Source organism: Scedosporium apiospermum (genome assembly GCF_000732125.1).
Source record: "Scedosporium apiospermum strain IHEM 14462 chromosome Unknown SEQ_SAPIO_0044, whole genome shotgun sequence".
Classification (NCBI taxonomy): Eukaryota; Fungi; Ascomycota; class Sordariomycetes; order Microascales; family Microascaceae; genus Scedosporium; species Scedosporium apiospermum.
This window is the reverse complement of record NW_015971745.1, coordinates 921,028-937,753: the sequence shown is the minus strand read 5'-3', so window position 1 is coordinate 937,753 and position 16,726 is coordinate 921,028. Positions and strand designations below refer to the sequence as shown.

Here is a 16,726-nt window from a genome sequence, read left to right as displayed (position 1 = left end):
ATTGCATGGGCGACAAGTAGATGCTGAGTACCGCTATTAACAACAACGGATTATACGGAAAATATAATTCGAATGATTTCGTCGGGCAAACAGTCCTCTGTCGACTTCCAGGATATGATTCGATGTCGATGATGAATAGACAAATGAGTTGCTCCAGGGAATGTTATCGGAGGGGAGGGAATTCCGGGCTTGCGTCAACACGATTCGAGCGGAAGCAACAAAGGCCAAATGCACGTCTCAATTCGCAAAAGCAATTCGATTCGTTTGACGTGAACCCTCCCTTTTCTTGTTTCGTTTTTCCCGCGAGTTTCAACCTTTGCTACACGACTGCTCGTTCGAGAGGAGAATGGAGACCCGACTCGTAAGTATTTCAGCGATTATTCGTAATACAATGGATTATTATAATCAATAAGGCGAGAGAATGAGAGAGTAGGAGTTCGTAGAAAGAGACCGGTGCGACGGCTTGGAACGAGGAGCCGGGTCGGCGAGGGTTCTCAAAAGCGATAGATAATAAATTGTCGCAAGAACGAGACTGGAGGAGGGACTATTAAGGGTCGGTGAGGAGTGAATGGAGAGAGTTGACGTTTGTCTGGACCAGCCGGGAAAAGAGGAGTGCCGTACTTGCAGGTCGTTGGACGTGGAATTCGTGGCGAAGTCAGGCTTTCGGGAGAGAGAGACTAAGAGGGAGAGAGGGCGGGCAGGTGGTTTGTTCCAACTTCCAAGTCGAGTTGCTGGCGCTGGGAACGGAGCAACGAGGGGATGAATGGAGGTGGATGATGGGAAAGTCCGCAACGGGAAGTCGCCAAGAAGGGCGGAGTGTATTTTGGCGGGCTTGGTACGGGTCTAATACGTATGCTTGCGTTACGGTATCAGGAAGGAAGGGAAAGGGCGGGCTGGGGCTGAGGAGGTGCTTCGTACTTTGGACATGGACCATGGTCCTCAGCGATACTCAATAAAGTAGCAATAGATTCCTATGAGTGGATGCTTATTGGGGCGACCAGGTCAGGGGGCTGGACCTTGACCGTTGCACTGAGCCGTCAGAGCCGTCACAGTCGCAGCAGTCATGGAATCGGTACTTCTGAATTGTCCGCTGCACTGCGCTTGCTGTACCTTGATAGCGCATTTTTTCTCTCACCAGACTGTGTGTCTTCTCCCAGATGTTCCTTCGTACTTGCCGGTCTTCTCCGGAGTTAAGAGCGTCCAGGGAGGCTTTCATCGAGTATTGTCCCAGACTGGGTTTGATCGAAAGCAATCTGCTCAGTACAGCTCTATTCGTACTTTTCAACCGAGTCCAACTCGACAAGGTTATAGCAAAGAAGCTTTTTTTTTCGCCTTCGCCTGGCGCTTTGCCCCAGATACAGACCCCTCGACTCCTGTTTCAAAGTCGGCAAGTTGCTCGATGGCTGATACAGAGACAGCGTTACGAAGCGCCAAGGAGCTACCGCCCTACGAAATATGCACTGGGTACACCCGGAATGTACGGGGAACCGCACTTCTTGGCTGTACCTCGTACCGTTTCTCAAGACGCTTGGCTTGGCCACGAACTAGATCTCAAGCACGAACTCGCCAATATTCAGAGCGGAAGTCTCCCTGCGAAGCATGCACTCCGGGGCAAGAAATATATATTATCAAGTAAAGCCGTTCTTCCAGGCGCCGAGCTCGATCTATTTATGTATCCAGGCAAGCCATCCCCGGTGCAGGTCCAGAAAGGAAGTGAATCCCCTTCCCGCTCGATCGATTGGACTGCAAGAGCCGAGATGTAAGGGTCCCTGTGACCAAATGCAACATTTGCTGCGCACATTTTGCTAAACGCCAGCCATAGCAAATAATCACAGCCTGACCAGCATTTCTCTAACCTGTTGCTCTGCAGATTAATATCCTCTCTTCTATTACTTGGCGAGCCGGGTCTGACCAAACACAAGGGAACCATGTGCGAGTCTTACCTCGTAGTTAGGGCGGTCAGAGGAGACACAGGGAGAGGCTCTCATCGTTGGTCCCATGTTGGCCCCATCCAACACCGGGTCAGGAATGTCCCGATCTTTTTTTAGGCTCTCGGCGCTAAACAGTGTCCACCAAGCCACGACGACCAGATACAAGCACGACGGAGAGATCTCCCCTCATAGCCTAGCGGATGGAGTGGTAATCAATATGCACATTGCTTGCAATCTCACTGGGCAGGCCCACTGGACCGGGCAGGTCAAGTAGCAGGAGCCGATCGATCCATTCACACAGACCAACTGCGACGTTTTGTTCGCATCGCTTTCTCTGGTGCGCTCCTGTTTCAGGATCACCTTGTGTGTTTCTTCCCCTGCTGGGCTTTGACAACGAGGGAGCACTGGTCGATTAAATGAGAGACTGCCATAATGCAAGGGACTAGTGTATACCTTTGTAGGAGAAAAGGGATGGAAAAAAGAAAAGAAAAAAAAAATCAATAAAAAGCAAAGCCTGCTCGGTGGTAGTTAAAGTACTTTGTATCGAGTACACTGACCAGGCTTGAGATTTTGAGATGACACCAGACTGTCCAGCCAAGCCTTACAACCATCAATGCGGTGCCGTGCAGGCGAGTATTACAAGCATCGATCGATTGATCAGTTCAATGAGTTCAGTACCCACGTATGGCCCGCGTTGAAAAGTCGCAATATCAGTCGCCATCAAAATGAACATGCTGTCGTCGACATTAACTTCAAGGCACCTGAATTCAATTTTTTAGTGCGGTCCTCTAGCAATCGACCGTCCGGTTTAAACAAGAAGATCCCCAGATTGATTCAATTACTTCGATTGATCTTCACTTTGTACTTCGTACCGAAGGATAATACTTCGTCTGTTTACGGATGAAGTACATCGGCGCAGCCACATTGACAGCCACTGAAGAAAAAAAACAACTCTCCGAACCTCTTCCCAAAACAGCAACGTCCTTGACAAAAGTCGTCGTCATCACTTCACGTTGCTAAGCGATTACTTCGTATTACCACCCTGCAAAACCAGGAAGAGTGGTGTGCTATCCGCCCGATTTCTTTGGCCAGCCAAGATGGATTCCTCAAACTTGAGCCCACTTTTAAGCATGTTTTTTTTTTTTTTTTTTTTTTTTTTTTTTTTCAAATAACTATTTTTTTCGCAATTTTACGAACTGTTGGCCCGGTTTTTTCGAAGGATAGCGACCGTTGCGCTGCCGCGGACGAACCTGTACAAAGGTAGGATAAGCGTAACCTGAGTGAGGACGGGTTTGGATGAACGTCAACCAAAGACACAGCGAGGACACAGCTGACACAGCTGACGTCAGGCGTAACAACCGGTGGCTTCAAACTACATGGCACGCAAAGTTACTCTTAGAAACGACACCTAAAGTTTTTCATTCTCACTTGGGATGTCTATAATTGTGTCGCGACGCCTCAATTCCCTTTCCAAGGCGAGAGCATTTCCCATTGTTTCAATAGTTCTTCGTCCCGGCTCCCTTTTCACCCCGCCTCGAGTGGAACAAGAGATATCAGGCTCCCTATAACAGGTTTGAAGCCCTTGGAGAAGGACCAAGAAGGACAAGACCATCACGAGCCATCTAAAAGCCCCAAATGTTCACAGCTTCCTTCCAATCCGATCCCTGACCCGACTCGATCAGAAAACGAGACAACAGCATCCATCCTCCTTGGCCACACCACACACCCCGACTTACAAGTAAGTGGCTGCTACCCCCGCCAACAAACTCCGAACCTTAACCCCGCCACCTCGTTTGCAAGTCCCTTCCAAATGTTCACAAAAAAAAAAAAAAAAAAAAAAGCCTCACGATCCCACGTCTTGGCATGACGAGTAAACCCACGATGCGCTGGCCATCCGCAGCCAACCTACAAATGCATCCCTCGAAGGATCTTGCACATGCAACCTGCAGCACTTTTGCGTCTCCATCACACACGGGTCTCCACTGGCAACCAGCCTGATGTTTTTGGGGAAATCACAAAAAAGAACTCGAAGAGGCCAAGACTTATATAACGATTTAGTATATTACTAGTCTGACAAGACGGCCTCTGTAGGGAAACGGGCGAAGAATCCTGCTGTGAGGCTTATGAATACGTGCGGCGAGTAGGAATATACTAGCATGGATTGCTTAGGAACACTCGCAGCTCTGAACACGAAGACCTTGATTCCAAGCATACCTCCTCCCCACGTAGAGCAAAGCACGCCAGTAGGACGACACACAGAGGGCCCCGCCCCGGGACAGAGTGCCCGGGTTGACTTGACGGGACAGAAACCACTTCCAAAAGGCATCAATCGTCATTTGAACTCTGGCCTATCGACCTCTCCAATTCCCTTCGGCTCTGTTGCCATCATCACCGCCTCCCACTCTTCTCCTCCACGCACCGCAATTCGCTTTGGTGGTTTTTTTCCTCCTTTTTCAAACTTGCTGCTCTTCAAATAAAACCTCCGCCACCCATAAATATGTATAAACATGGTATTAAGAATAAGAAGGATTAAACAGAAACTCCCAATCTCGCTTTCCCAAACCCATACCAAGGAGAGAAGATGATGAAGAAGAAGAAGAAAACAAATACACAGTATCGCTCCCTTTGTTTACTTCCTGAGGCTCTCGTGGACAATATCGATAATCTTCGGTACAATGGTGGGATCGGACAACTGGAATTCCACCGTGTTAGCCTTTTGCGTCTACTTCCACGGTAGAAGGAGAGGAGAGTAACAACATACCGTAGTAACATCGCCGAGCTGGTCCTCCTCACCAGCGAGAATCTTCCTCAAGATACGTCGCATAATCTTGCCAGAGCGGGTCTTGGGGAGATCAGGAACGATGTAGACCGCCTTGGGCGCCGCGAAGGGACCAATGCTCTTTCGCACCTGCATGATGAACTCCTTGCGCAGGGCGTCCGTGACCTCCGTGACTTCCTTAACGGCAACGAAGGCGTTGACGGCCTGGCCAGTGAGCTCGTCGTGAACACCCACGACGGCAGCCTCAGCCACGTTGTGGTGCTCGATAAGAGCAGCCTCAATCTCGGCAGTTGACAGGCGGTGACCGCTTACGTTGACGACATCATCAACACGTCCGCGGATCCAATAGTAACCCTCATGATCACGGCCAGCACCATCGCCAGTAAACTAGAAACACCGACACGTTAGCCAAGAAAGTCTTTTTACACCGAGAGAGAAAATCGGAGGCCGCCACTTACGTAGTAGCCCTTGTAAACATCAAAGTAGGTCTCCATGTATCGCTTGTGGGCACCATAGACGGTACGGGCCATGCTAGGCCAGGGCTGCTTGAAGGCGAGGACGCCCTCGACGTCGTTGCCAGTGATCTCCTCACCGCTGACGGGGTCGATGATGGCAGGCTCGATGCCGAAGAAGGGTAGAGACGCGCTACCAGGCTTGGTGGGAGTGATAGTCGCCAACGGCGTGATAACGTGAGAACCGGTCTCGGTTTGCCAGTAGGTCTGCGTGTTGGGAAAAACATCAGTCACATTGCAATCTTTCTTCGTCTTTTTTTTTTTTTTTTTTTTGGCTTCACTGGATGTCATGCGTAAACTTACATCAACAACCTGACACTTCGACCTGCCGACAACATCGAAGTACCACTTCCAGACCTCAGCAGCAATGGGCTCGCCGACAGTGCCTAGCACGCGGAGATTGCCCATCTCGTTGCGGACGTGGTGGTCACCAGCACGCTTGAGGAGACGGAGCGCGGTGGGGGCGACGTAGAAGTGGGAGACGTGGTGCTTATCGATGATATCCCAGTACCTAGAGAAGTTGGGGTACGCCGGGGTACCCTCGAAAACGACGGTGGTCACACCGAGGAGGAGAGGAGCGTAGACGACATAGGTATGGCCAGTGATCCAACCGACGTCACCACCACAGAAGTGGACATCACCGGGGTGGAGGTCGAAGACGTACTTGCCGGTGGCAGCCGCGCCTACGAGGTAGCCTCCGGTGGTGTGCATGACACCCTTGGGCTTGCCGGTAGAGCCCGAAGTGTAGAGAAGGAACATGGGGTCCTCCGAGTTGACGGCCGTGGGGGGAATGTAGGAAGGCCACTTCTCGGCCTCCTCGTGCCACCAAGAGTCACGGCCCTCGGTCCAGGGGATCTCGGCACCGGTGCGCTTGTAGACGAGGACGTTCTTGACGTCGGGGCACTGCTTCAGGGCGTCGTCGACGATCTTCTTGGTGCCAATGAGCTTGCCACCACGTCGGCCCTCGTCGGTGGTGATGACAACCTTGGAATTGGCGTCGACGATGCGGTCGCGGAGGGAGTCGGCGGAGAAACCGGCGAAGACGACGGAGTGGACGGCGCCGATACGAACGCAAGCAAGGAGGGCGACGACGGCCTCGGGAATCATGGGGAGGTAGATGGCGACGGTGTCACCCTTTCGCACACCCATCTGCTTGAGGACCCAGGCGGTCTTGGAGACCTGGCGGAGGAGCTCGCCATAAGTGACGCTACGGCCATCACCGGGTTCGTCGGCTTCGTAAATGATGGCGACTTGGTCGGGGTTCTTGAAAGCATGACGGTCGATGCAGTTGTACGAGGCATTGAGCTCGCCCTCGACGAACCAGGCTACATCGCCGGTGGGGAGGGAGCCGGTGCTAACGGTCTGGAAGTCCTTGGACCAGTTGAGGAGCTCTCGGGCTTCGCGTCCCCAGAACTCGTGAGGTTGACGGATGGACTGCTCGTAGAGCCTCTGGTAGTGCTCCATACCTAAACCATTGGTGGTTAGTTAGCACGTCAATGGGTTAACCGGCAATGGGCGCATAGAGTGGGGCCATGGGCCATCAGCATCGACCGCAATGGTCATGGTCGCATGGTGATGGGGGATGTTGGTGCGGGCCAAACACCCGAAAGCTCTGGCCGAAGCCGGAAGGTGGTGGGGCTGCAGGTGTTGAATTTGGGGGAGATATTGTTGGGGTTGCTGCTTGAGCTAACTTGGAACTTACCCATGATGTGGGGTTTACAGGAATGCCCTGCAAGGGGAGCGAAAACTTGTTAGCAAAAATCCACTCTGAATTGCCCAAAAGAGGCCTTCCATGTTTCCGGGCATGCACGGCGCTAACAATTGCGACATCTCCGAGGCAAGCCAAGGGTGGCCCAGCAGCAGAGAGGCACGTATTACCGCGCCACCCGAGTCAATGGAACAAAAAAAGAAAAAAAAAGAAAAAGCTTAACCAAGGAAGGGAGAAAAAAAAAGTGACTCGAAAAATCAATTCGGGTCCCAACGCATTGGGGGAATTGAGAGCTCGTGGGTGCTTCAACGAAACTCCAAGAACGGAAACAATGAGGGGCGAACAGAGTAGTATAGACAAGGGCAAAAAGGGCAAAGTAATTTTCCCGTTCGTCATAGCTCCTCTGTCGCCAACGATTTAAATGGTGGTCTGTGACTTACTCTTAAACATTTCCGGAGGAGGGTCTAAAAACGAAAAGCAAAGTCGTTAGTGGCACGTCCGCACGTGGGGGATTTGCAACAGCCCGGCGTCGACCCCGGACAAGAGCAATTGCGCCCGGGAGATCAGATGGGAAGTTCCTTACAATGTGTCTCGACAAGGTGGGCTTCTGCGACGACAGCGCCCTCGGGGGCCGGGGGCGGAGGCACGACAACAACAGCCTTGGTGGCCACGGCGGAAGAGACGCCGTTAGGCTGCTGGAGGGCCGCTTTTTGCGCTGCAATGTCGGCCATGTTTGCGATGTATGTAGCGTTCGGGGAAAGTAATTGGGGTCGTTTCCTTTCTTCGTTCGAACTCTTTTAGGGATCGAGGAGCGAGGAGTCGTTGGTAGTGAACTTTAGCAAGGGTCGAAGAGGGACAGTCGTGAAGAGGTCGTACTGGGATGGACCTGTCAATGAATGCAATAGATTAAATGATCAATGGCAGCAACGAGAATGAAGAGTGGAGAGTGAATAGGCAACAGAGCAAGGAAGAGGAAGAAGAAGAAGAAGAAGATGGGAGGAAGGTGGATGATGAGAAGCGAGAGACGGAAGCAGGTGGGCGACTCGGTTGTTTAAATGACCACTGCGACATTCTCTCCCAGGGTCTGGGCCTGAAGGAGGGGCGAGCTTTCTTGCGGGTGAAATGCAACTGGCAAGAGCTCGTTCGCCCCGGCAAGGCAGGTAGTGGAGTGTAGGCAGGTACGAAGTTACCGCGACGAAGTACACTTCTCGTACTCCGGTACTCTCTGCCTCCGACTCTTCGCCGTGCTTTGTACCGCATTGTATTGTGCGGAAGTATCCTTGGTCCCTGAATACATCGCATCGGTGTGTGGAGAGCGAATCAGCCTGCGTGGGAACAACTTGATGGGACCGCATTTCTGGTAGTTGGGCCTGGTCACAATTACCCACATGCACCCAACAACTCCCACTGCACCACATACAGAGTAGGTAATGCCAAGTAGCTAAGTTGGTCACGTCATCGACAATGGCTTTTCTGACAGCTAAATTCTACATCACCAGACAAGCGAGCAGACTCTGAAAAAGCTGCACAGGAACACCGAAGTGCCTTAAGTTGGCAGTAATAACACTTATAAAATTCACAAGTCCCCACAGGGTGTTAACAATTGAACTCTTCAATGTTCAATGTCCTCTCCTGAGACAAGATACATTTAAGGGACTATAAAACTGGGTCTCGAGAGTTTAGCGTCTTGCGGGCGGTGTCGGCAGTAATCTAGCGGGTTCGACTACGACCTGTCCCGCGGGATGGGCGAATGGAAGGCGAAGAAATAGCAGCAGAAGCCCTCAGCAGAAGCCCTCGAGTGCTCCGTACCTCCGCCGCACGTACCTCCGTACCCGACGTCTGGTACCTCCTTCCTCCTTTCATGCCAGCCAGTAACACCTGGAATGCCGACCGTTGCCAAAACACCATTCAATGTTGCCTGTGAAATGCGAAGCAACCATGTTGGGCGGCAGCAATGCGGGGGAAGAAATGGAGTAATACAATTGCAGCTCCCAGAAATTGGGGATCTGCCCGCCTCAATCCAACATTGGTAATTCGATATCAGCCAATACATCAATTGTTCAGGGTGGCATTCATTGAAAGGAAGGAGCGTATAATAAGAATAATCTGCAAGTTCATACGTACCCTGAAGTCCAAGGAAAAGGTACAGCAGGGCCGATAGCATTAGAACACAACATTGAACCATGGAGTTCTTGCATTGCCGAGAGATAGGCTGGCTGCCTGCGGTTGACAATGACGTCCCCACGAGTCGGAGATCCTCCCATCAACATGCCAATGCAGTTTTCCCGGCAGCCCTTTCAATCCGACTACAGACAACATGAACTAAACGAACTACTACTGCTACTGCTACTACTACCCTTCCGCGTTCCATTTCCCCGACGTACGTGGGCACAGTTGGTCCAGGTTTCATCTAGGGGCACACCCGTGTCGGCTCCGCTTACACCAAAGCTAACCGCATTCTTTTAAATCGTCGTCTCTTTTTTCTTTTTTTTTCTTCTTTTCGGCTTGGCATCAGATATTCATATCTCGACTAGTGTCCACTATGGATGAGGAGAATCCGAAGGGGGTGGTGGAACCATTTCGCTTCCACAGATAACATTGAACTCATGGGCGAGGAGATAGACTATCAACTGGTAACCGTTGATATCGAAGCCGCCCATCTCGTAAGTTTCCAAACTCCCTGCATATTCTTATTATCCCGCCCGACGCGCAACTTGGTTCGGTGGAACATTGCAGACTTATGTGAGTGCAGTCAACAAGGCAACCGACCCCATGATCCCATTGACGGCTTTATTTCTCCCAGTGTCGTTTAAATTTGCGAACGACTGTGGGATTTTGTACTTTGTACACCGGTTTAAGCAGTGTCTTATCCCCCATCCGGGGCAACGCAGAACATGCTTAATGAATACTAGCAGTCGTTATCCACAATTTGCCTGTTTCGAAATCTGACTTCGCTACGAAGTAGAATCCCATATCAGTTCGAAGTATCTGATACCGTCCATCTGAGTAGGGCCCAAATATAGCCACGGCTCCATTCCACACATCCCCGCCCCATCCCTCCCCCTCCCTCCCCTGCATTGGAAACTCGCCAGTAAGCACAGCTTCGTAAATCGTTAATCTAGTTGCATCCCTTGCGCTTCAGGATTTTTGCCAAAACACATAAACGAGGAGGGGATCATCCCATGGCTACACATAGGCTGGTTGGACCGAAAGCAATAATCACGGGGCAGAGATTCCTCGATCCTCTCGGCATGGCCGTCAGGATGGAGGGTCTCTTTTTTTCCAAATAAAATTGGAGGGTATCATTGTGGATGAGGAGAAGGGGGAAGGTGGAGAGGAGTACTATATACTACAGACCAACTCTACGTTCTCCCTCTGACTCTAGGCGGCTCGCTTGGTTTTTTTCCGTCAAAGTAATTGTATTACAAACGTCGCAAGATAAGATCGAAGCTGACGCTCCACTATCGCCAAAGTGGTATCCTGTACCGCCCCCCATGTAACGTGTGTCGACTTCGCTACTTTGCCTTTACTCCGGAAAAAGAGGAACTTGTGCCCCCCTTTTCATGTCTTCTCCATCATCTCAGTTTCTTGCTGGATCTCTATTCCCAGAAGATCGAAATAGACATGCATCAAATACATGGTTCAGACGGCACAACACGTCAAACTGATAAATAAAGGGTCTTCTTTTGCTTTTCTGTTGTTAACTACGAAGTACCTGGTTTAATAAAGCAAAGCCTGCGACGCGCGCCTACCCGATCCCGAAGCCCTGGGCAGCAGTCTAAGCAAAAAGTCCGCGCAGGGCTGGAAAATTGGACGCTGTACGTTGGATCAATTGTTTCGGTGAGGTCATCGAAGTGTTCAATGTTACTTTCTTGGCTTCTTTCCTTTCGTCCTTTGGTTGATCAAGACTAAAAAACCACATGCCGAGAAAGGCTTGGCACGGTACTGGGGGGTGCCTCGCATGGGTGCAAGTCCGGGCGTTTCCTTGGAGAACACTCTGGAATGTCTGGGCACCCAGAATGACAGGAGGATTGGTTGAATTCGTACCAGGGCCATGCAAGCCCCCCGCCAAAAATCGCCGTAAGTGCCCAGACCAACGTTCGCGGGTAAAGACTTGGCAAGGGAGGAAAATGCCAGGTCCAGCATGTAGCCATCGGAAGGATTCAGGGCTTGGCTATTTAAAGTAGTAGCCGTTCGGCAGTCGCGGACAGGGGAGACCGTTGATCGTGATGGAAGGCTAGGCTACGATTGACATCAATGATGTCAAGGAGGTGGATGGCATCTCAGCCTTGGGAGTTGATGACAAGTGAATAATCGAATAATTGATGTATCGTCGTCGATCAATTAATTCTATGGAGAATCGGGGATGGAAATAGTTCAAAAGTTGTGGGTAATAAATCCACTGATTTGATTGCTTGCAGACTGTCCAGTGTCCACTACAAGTACGAACTACGTACCCCACGGGGGACGGGGCACGGGGAAAGAGAGACGGAGTTGGTCTTTTTCCCCATGGATCATCACGGATAATGTGCTAAGCTACGGAGTACTTCGTACTTGCAAAGTATTTCGTGTCCTCCCGGGTTGCCCGGAGTGTCGACACAAGCAAACAGCCCGCTCATTACTTCGTAGGTGTCCCTTACTCCGGGTCCGAAAGAGTCTAGGAGCAGAAAATCAAGAACCACCGAAGGCGCCGAGCATTCACATGTGCCGTCATCGCCTGCCCTCTTACGAATCTGCCGTTCTTTCGAACCTGACCATTTCGCAATCGTAGATCGACGAAATAGTTGACCAGGGTTGGACCCCACAAGGACAAAAGGAAGCTCTAGTGGGAAAGGGGTGTGGTGACACCTCGGAATTGATATCCAGATGAAGACGGATTCGACGGAGTTGATAGAGTCATCCCTAGAAGTCCCACAAGCCTCAATGTTCTCGACTCGTTCCCCCCAAGGCGTGAAGCACCGATTAAGATTAGTCCCCAGTTCCCGGTGGAGTTCCAACCGGTACTTCATCCTCAAGCTTCGTTGCAATTGTTGGCTCAACTCACGAGCTTGTGGGTCTCTCTATTCCCCCACCTGCGAAAAGTGGTTAGTGTAGCGTGGTTGACCAGAAAGCCTGGGGGAGGGAGGGGGAAGGTGCGGAGTAATGGATGGTGGCAAGGACAAGGGCAAAGGGCACAGGGCCTGTCCTGGCCTGTCCTGGTCTGTCCTGCCCACGTTTTTTTGGTCGCGAGGTTGCATCATGGCTCGGTGTACTTCCGTGCCTTGGTGGATGTATCTCTGGGGACGAGATACTTCTTCGTTGACATGGTGGGAGTGACGCTTATTGATGCTTATATTAGCACAAAATGTGTTTGTGAGTCTCAATTATATTCAAATGGCATTAAATTCGTTAAGAGAGTTTAAAAGGTAAAAGTTAGTATAAGGGATTGCCGTAGATTTGAGGCAGAGTGGCTCGACGGATCAATCTCTCTTCAGCAATAGAATGTACTACTACCACTTATACAGGTAAAAGACACCAGTGGCCCTTTCACCCTACCATCAGTTGGTCCAGAAAACGTGGGAGATGAAGCAGCATCGGTACCGTCCCAGAATGTTGGGTCGCAGGCAGTAGAAGTGGTCAGACCAACGGCATTACGAAGTGCGAAGTACGCATGGGCGTTCTCCCAACCTTCCCCGACGAATAGCGTGTTATAAAAACCTGGCTTCCAAACTCTGGGGTCCAAATCGAGAATCGAGTTGCCGTGCAGGGTGGAAACGTGGACGAACGGAACTGCTAGGTGGTAGTGTAAAGCCTGCCTTAACTTCTTCCTTCTGGAAACACCTCTCAATTTGATCAGACTCAAAACCGTAAGTGCTCGCACTCCGGAGAAAGTAATCCAACACGTCGTGGATCTCATGTCACCGTTGCGCTTTCACACCCTCATGCGACCAACTTTCTAGAATTTACAACGGACACGTTGGGCGAATCCGAATCGCGAACTATGACCGAGCGCAACCCCGTTTGGCGCCCCAACACGTCGAAGAACAATATTATAACTGCATCTTGACAAGACTCCAGTTTCCCGAGTTGGAGATAGGTCGGGGAAGAAGCTTGAAGCCTCTTCCAAAGACCATCGGGACCTCTTTGTAGCATGAAGCTGAAGAGACTCTCCTGCCCCAATAATATGTGTATTTCCAGTCAGCAGGAAGAAGGCAAACAAAATGGCCGAAAAGTAGGAAAATAAAATGAAATAAAATAGAATAGAATAAAAGTAAGCGAGAAAGAGAATAGAGGTTAGAAAAGAGGTGCACAAATCCCGACCATTGGCGTAAATTGCCCATCTCACAGTCTCGAGATTATCCCCCTCTGCCAAGCCCTCAGTTGATCTTTTTTCCACGCGGCTTAAATAAAACGTGGGCTTTACCGGCCCATCATCCGTTACCCTGCCACAACCAGGTTGCGAGCCTCTTTGCCAAGCACCTCCACCGACATAATACGAAATATCTGCAATTTGAGCAAGCCGGAATATTTACCCCCTTCATTGCTTGTTTGTCGGCTGTTGGTATGACACCCGCTCACAGGAGTAGGAGAGCCTCTGAACAACTTTAACCTATCCAAGTTTTTTGGCTAACCGTCCCGTTTTATCTTTGCCTTAAAAATATGCGGGACTGCTAATTAATGGGGACCGATGATTGGGACCAAATTTGAGGGGAGAGACTGTGTTTCTGCCCGTTGGGGATCCTCTTCAGAATTCACGAGGGAAATGTACTAGTAGTGTGCCTGGTACTCGAGGATGCTATGGGAGACACAAGTAAAACCCTTGCTGCCCGTTTATCGTTTATCGGTGAGAATACTAAGTGCGAGGCAGATATACGCCTACTTCAAAATTCAAATGATGGTTGGCAAGGGGCAGTGAGGATCATTCGCCTGCATTGAGATATTGGTACATTCACCGTCTACAAACCTGCACAACACACCCAACCCACAGCCAGCAAACTAAACCACCCCTTACATATCCATACTCATCAAGTACATCTCGAGTATCCTCATGAACTTAGCCACAAACGCCTCCAAGTGGAAAATGACCTTCGTCCCCGTCTTGATGCGGTGCTCGTAAAAGGCCGCCCACTTGATAACTTCTCCCTTCAATTCATCGTCGATCATGGGGATGAGCTTGAATGTGAGCGTCGTCAAAATGGTGGTGGCGGGTATGCAGTGCGTTAGGAGATCGTAGAGCTGACTTCGCACCTCGAGGATCCTTCTGGGCGTGCGCTCCTCCATTATCTGCTTGGCGACTTGTCCGATTAAGGCTTCCCAGTCTGGTGGAGGTATCGGTGTGCTATCTGTGATTTTCTCACTACGGGGTTGTCAGTCGCCAAGGCTCGGGGTTGTGTTGATGATGTAGCACTGCAAAGAAATCCTTACTTTTGGGCATGCACCGACTCGTACATGAGGAGCGCTTTTCGTAGATTCCGCCCACTCTCCTCCGCTATCCTCTGATGCAGACCCTTTACCACAGGCCAGCCCTCCTTCTTCGCCGACTGAGCCAACACTTCACATATATCCTCGTGAGTCGGCGCTGCCACCCGCACAAGCAACGTACGAGACCGAATAGGCGCAATAATATTCGCAGTCGAGTTCGCCAGCAAGATGAGCCTCAAGTTCGGCGAGTACTTCTCCATCGTCCTACGCAAAGCCGCCTGAGCGTCTCGCGTGAGGTGATCTGCCTCGTTTATCACCACCACCTTGAACCTCTGCCTCGCCGACAGGTCCACCTGTTGCGTCTGCGCGACCTCCTTGAGGAGGTCCTGTATCACGACCCTGTCATAGGTCCCTACGTCGGAAGGGGTGATTTCGAGGTGGTAGATGGAGGCGACGATGTTGAATTCGAGCTTGCGGTTGGATGACGTTTGGAAGACTCGTGCGTCGATTTTGATCTTCTCGACGCCGGGGCCGTAGAGTTCTTTTAGGGTTGCTACTATTCGGGTTTTTTTGCCTGCGCCTGAAGGGCCGTAGACTAGGAGATGGGGGAAGTCTCCGCTTTGGGCCTTGATTTGTGAAAGTTAGAAAAGGATGCGTTTGATAGATGTCGCTAGGGAGGGAGATGGAGCTTCGTCGTACCAACGCCCTGAGGCGGTCTGATAGTTCGGAATGGTATGTGAGGGCATCCAGAGATCTTGGCCGGTGTTTGTCGACGATGAGCGCCATTTTGACCGTGTTTCTAAAATTGATGGCTCACGTATCTTCGTAGAGCTTTTGGGGATTGAACGTAGTGTAGAGCAAATGTGGGGAGGGGAGTGAAGTCAAGAACATTTACGCTTTCCGTTCTTGACGCGTTTACGCGTTGAGTGGTTCCTCCAAATTTCGTCACGTGTGGGCCTGGCCACGACCCTCGACCCTCGAAGCCTCTGCCATTTAGTGGCACCAAAATTGAACTCGGTTTGCAGCTGCGCTTCCATCTTTCAGGTGGTTCCCCTTCTTTGTTCCCCTTCTTTGAATGTACACATCGTCGAATATACGAGGTACAGGGTAATCTACACCTATTTTCTAAAATCTACTTTCAATTGAATGCGAAATACTTCCCCAGAACGACGACGAGTTCATGTTAGGTCGCGTCAGGTGTTCACAATTGGACTTGGCCACTTGTCGCCCAATCCCGGATGCTTGCCCTGTCGCCCCGTCTCTCATCTCCGATGGGGGCATTCGTGTTTTCTTCTTCTTGAAGAGGTGCCAAGACGAAAAATCTCCCAGAATACCATGTGAATTGACTGAGAGATCAATTCGATCCACACCGAGAAAGTCCACGTTGACGTCACCGCCTCCCCGGCATAGAAATGGCAGCTCGGTATTTTATTCATAAATCTCCTAATCTAGCTTGGGAGCCCTGGAATGCCGAGCTTGGGTTTTCGACCTCCCTCATTTACGTGGCGGTGTCTTCGCCCCCTAAAAGAATCACAAGATCGTAGGGTGGAACTCGTACGAGAGAGACGCCCTTCTCAGTCCAGGACAAGCCTTAAGCAACTTCGCAGTCAACCAGATTTTGATTCCTCCCCCGGCCTGTCCCGGCCCTGCCTCCTGCGCCGGTAGCCAGTCGGGCCACCGTAGCGCTCATCAATACCCTGGACGAGTGTGCTCCACCTATCGGAGCAGCATCAATTGACTTGATCTTTCTACCGCCCGCCATGCTCATTTTCACATGCCAATCTTTTTGATAACTGGTGCCATTGACTAGCAGATGTACGATCATCAAGCCATCAATACTAAGATTATACGAAGTGATCTTGCAAGCCATAAACCCATCACCTTTCAGCCATCAGGGGATTCCTTCTCTTCATTGGAAATAACCCCCCACGAGCGACCGGAGCCCCTTTCTCGCCATCCACCCCCCATCGGTAAGAGCATCATCTCCCCTCGTCTCCCACGCACCCGGCCTTGTATACGGGCTCAAAGGCCACCCCAGCTGTTGCTGAGCACCGGAACCCGCGGCCACTTTGACAGCTGTCGTGTCTTCCCGAGTGGCTGGCGAGGTCTCCTTGGCGGCGCCAACCAAGGAAGAGAGGGCGGCTTGCGTAGATTTTTCTTCTACTCCCGTGCGAGTCTAGAAATGAGTCGCAGAAGGCGTTTGAGGTCGTCGCGAGCAAAACGTGCCCACGGGGATGAGCCGCTCAAATCTTTCTCTACTACCAAGGGAAGGGTCCTAGCCCGCCGGCCGTCGAGCTCGCCTTGTCTATCTCCCCCTTCTGATTCCAGGTAGGGTGGAGGAGGATTTGGATAAAGGCGGAGGCGAGGTTTAGTAGAAGGAGAGTCTGGAGATATA

At 51.1% G+C, this 16,726-nt stretch overlaps 2 protein-coding genes across 2 annotated transcripts; both read right to left on the bottom strand.

Moving 5' to 3' along the window:
- Positions 1-4,560: 4,560 nt before the first annotated feature.
- On the bottom strand, positions 4,561-7,661 carry SAPIO_CDS1102 (3-hydroxypropionyl-CoA synthase; the record flags this gene model as incomplete). The annotated part of the gene is made up of 7 exons (XM_016784460.1): positions 4,561-4,623; positions 4,693-5,097; positions 5,169-5,429; positions 5,526-6,688; positions 6,925-6,951; positions 7,371-7,394; positions 7,514-7,661. The coding sequence occupies 7 exons, from the start codon at positions 7,659-7,661 to the stop codon at positions 4,561-4,563; spliced, it is 2,091 nt and encodes a 696-aa protein (XP_016646015.1).
- Positions 7,662-13,917: 6,256 nt separating this feature from the next.
- On the bottom strand, positions 13,918-15,117 carry SAPIO_CDS1101 (Replication factor C subunit 5; the record flags this gene model as incomplete). The annotated part of the gene is made up of 3 exons (XM_016784459.1): positions 13,918-14,266; positions 14,335-14,957; positions 15,031-15,117. The coding sequence occupies 3 exons, from the start codon at positions 15,115-15,117 to the stop codon at positions 13,918-13,920; spliced, it is 1,059 nt and encodes a 352-aa protein (XP_016646014.1).
- Between the last annotated feature and the right edge of the window lie 1,609 nt (positions 15,118-16,726).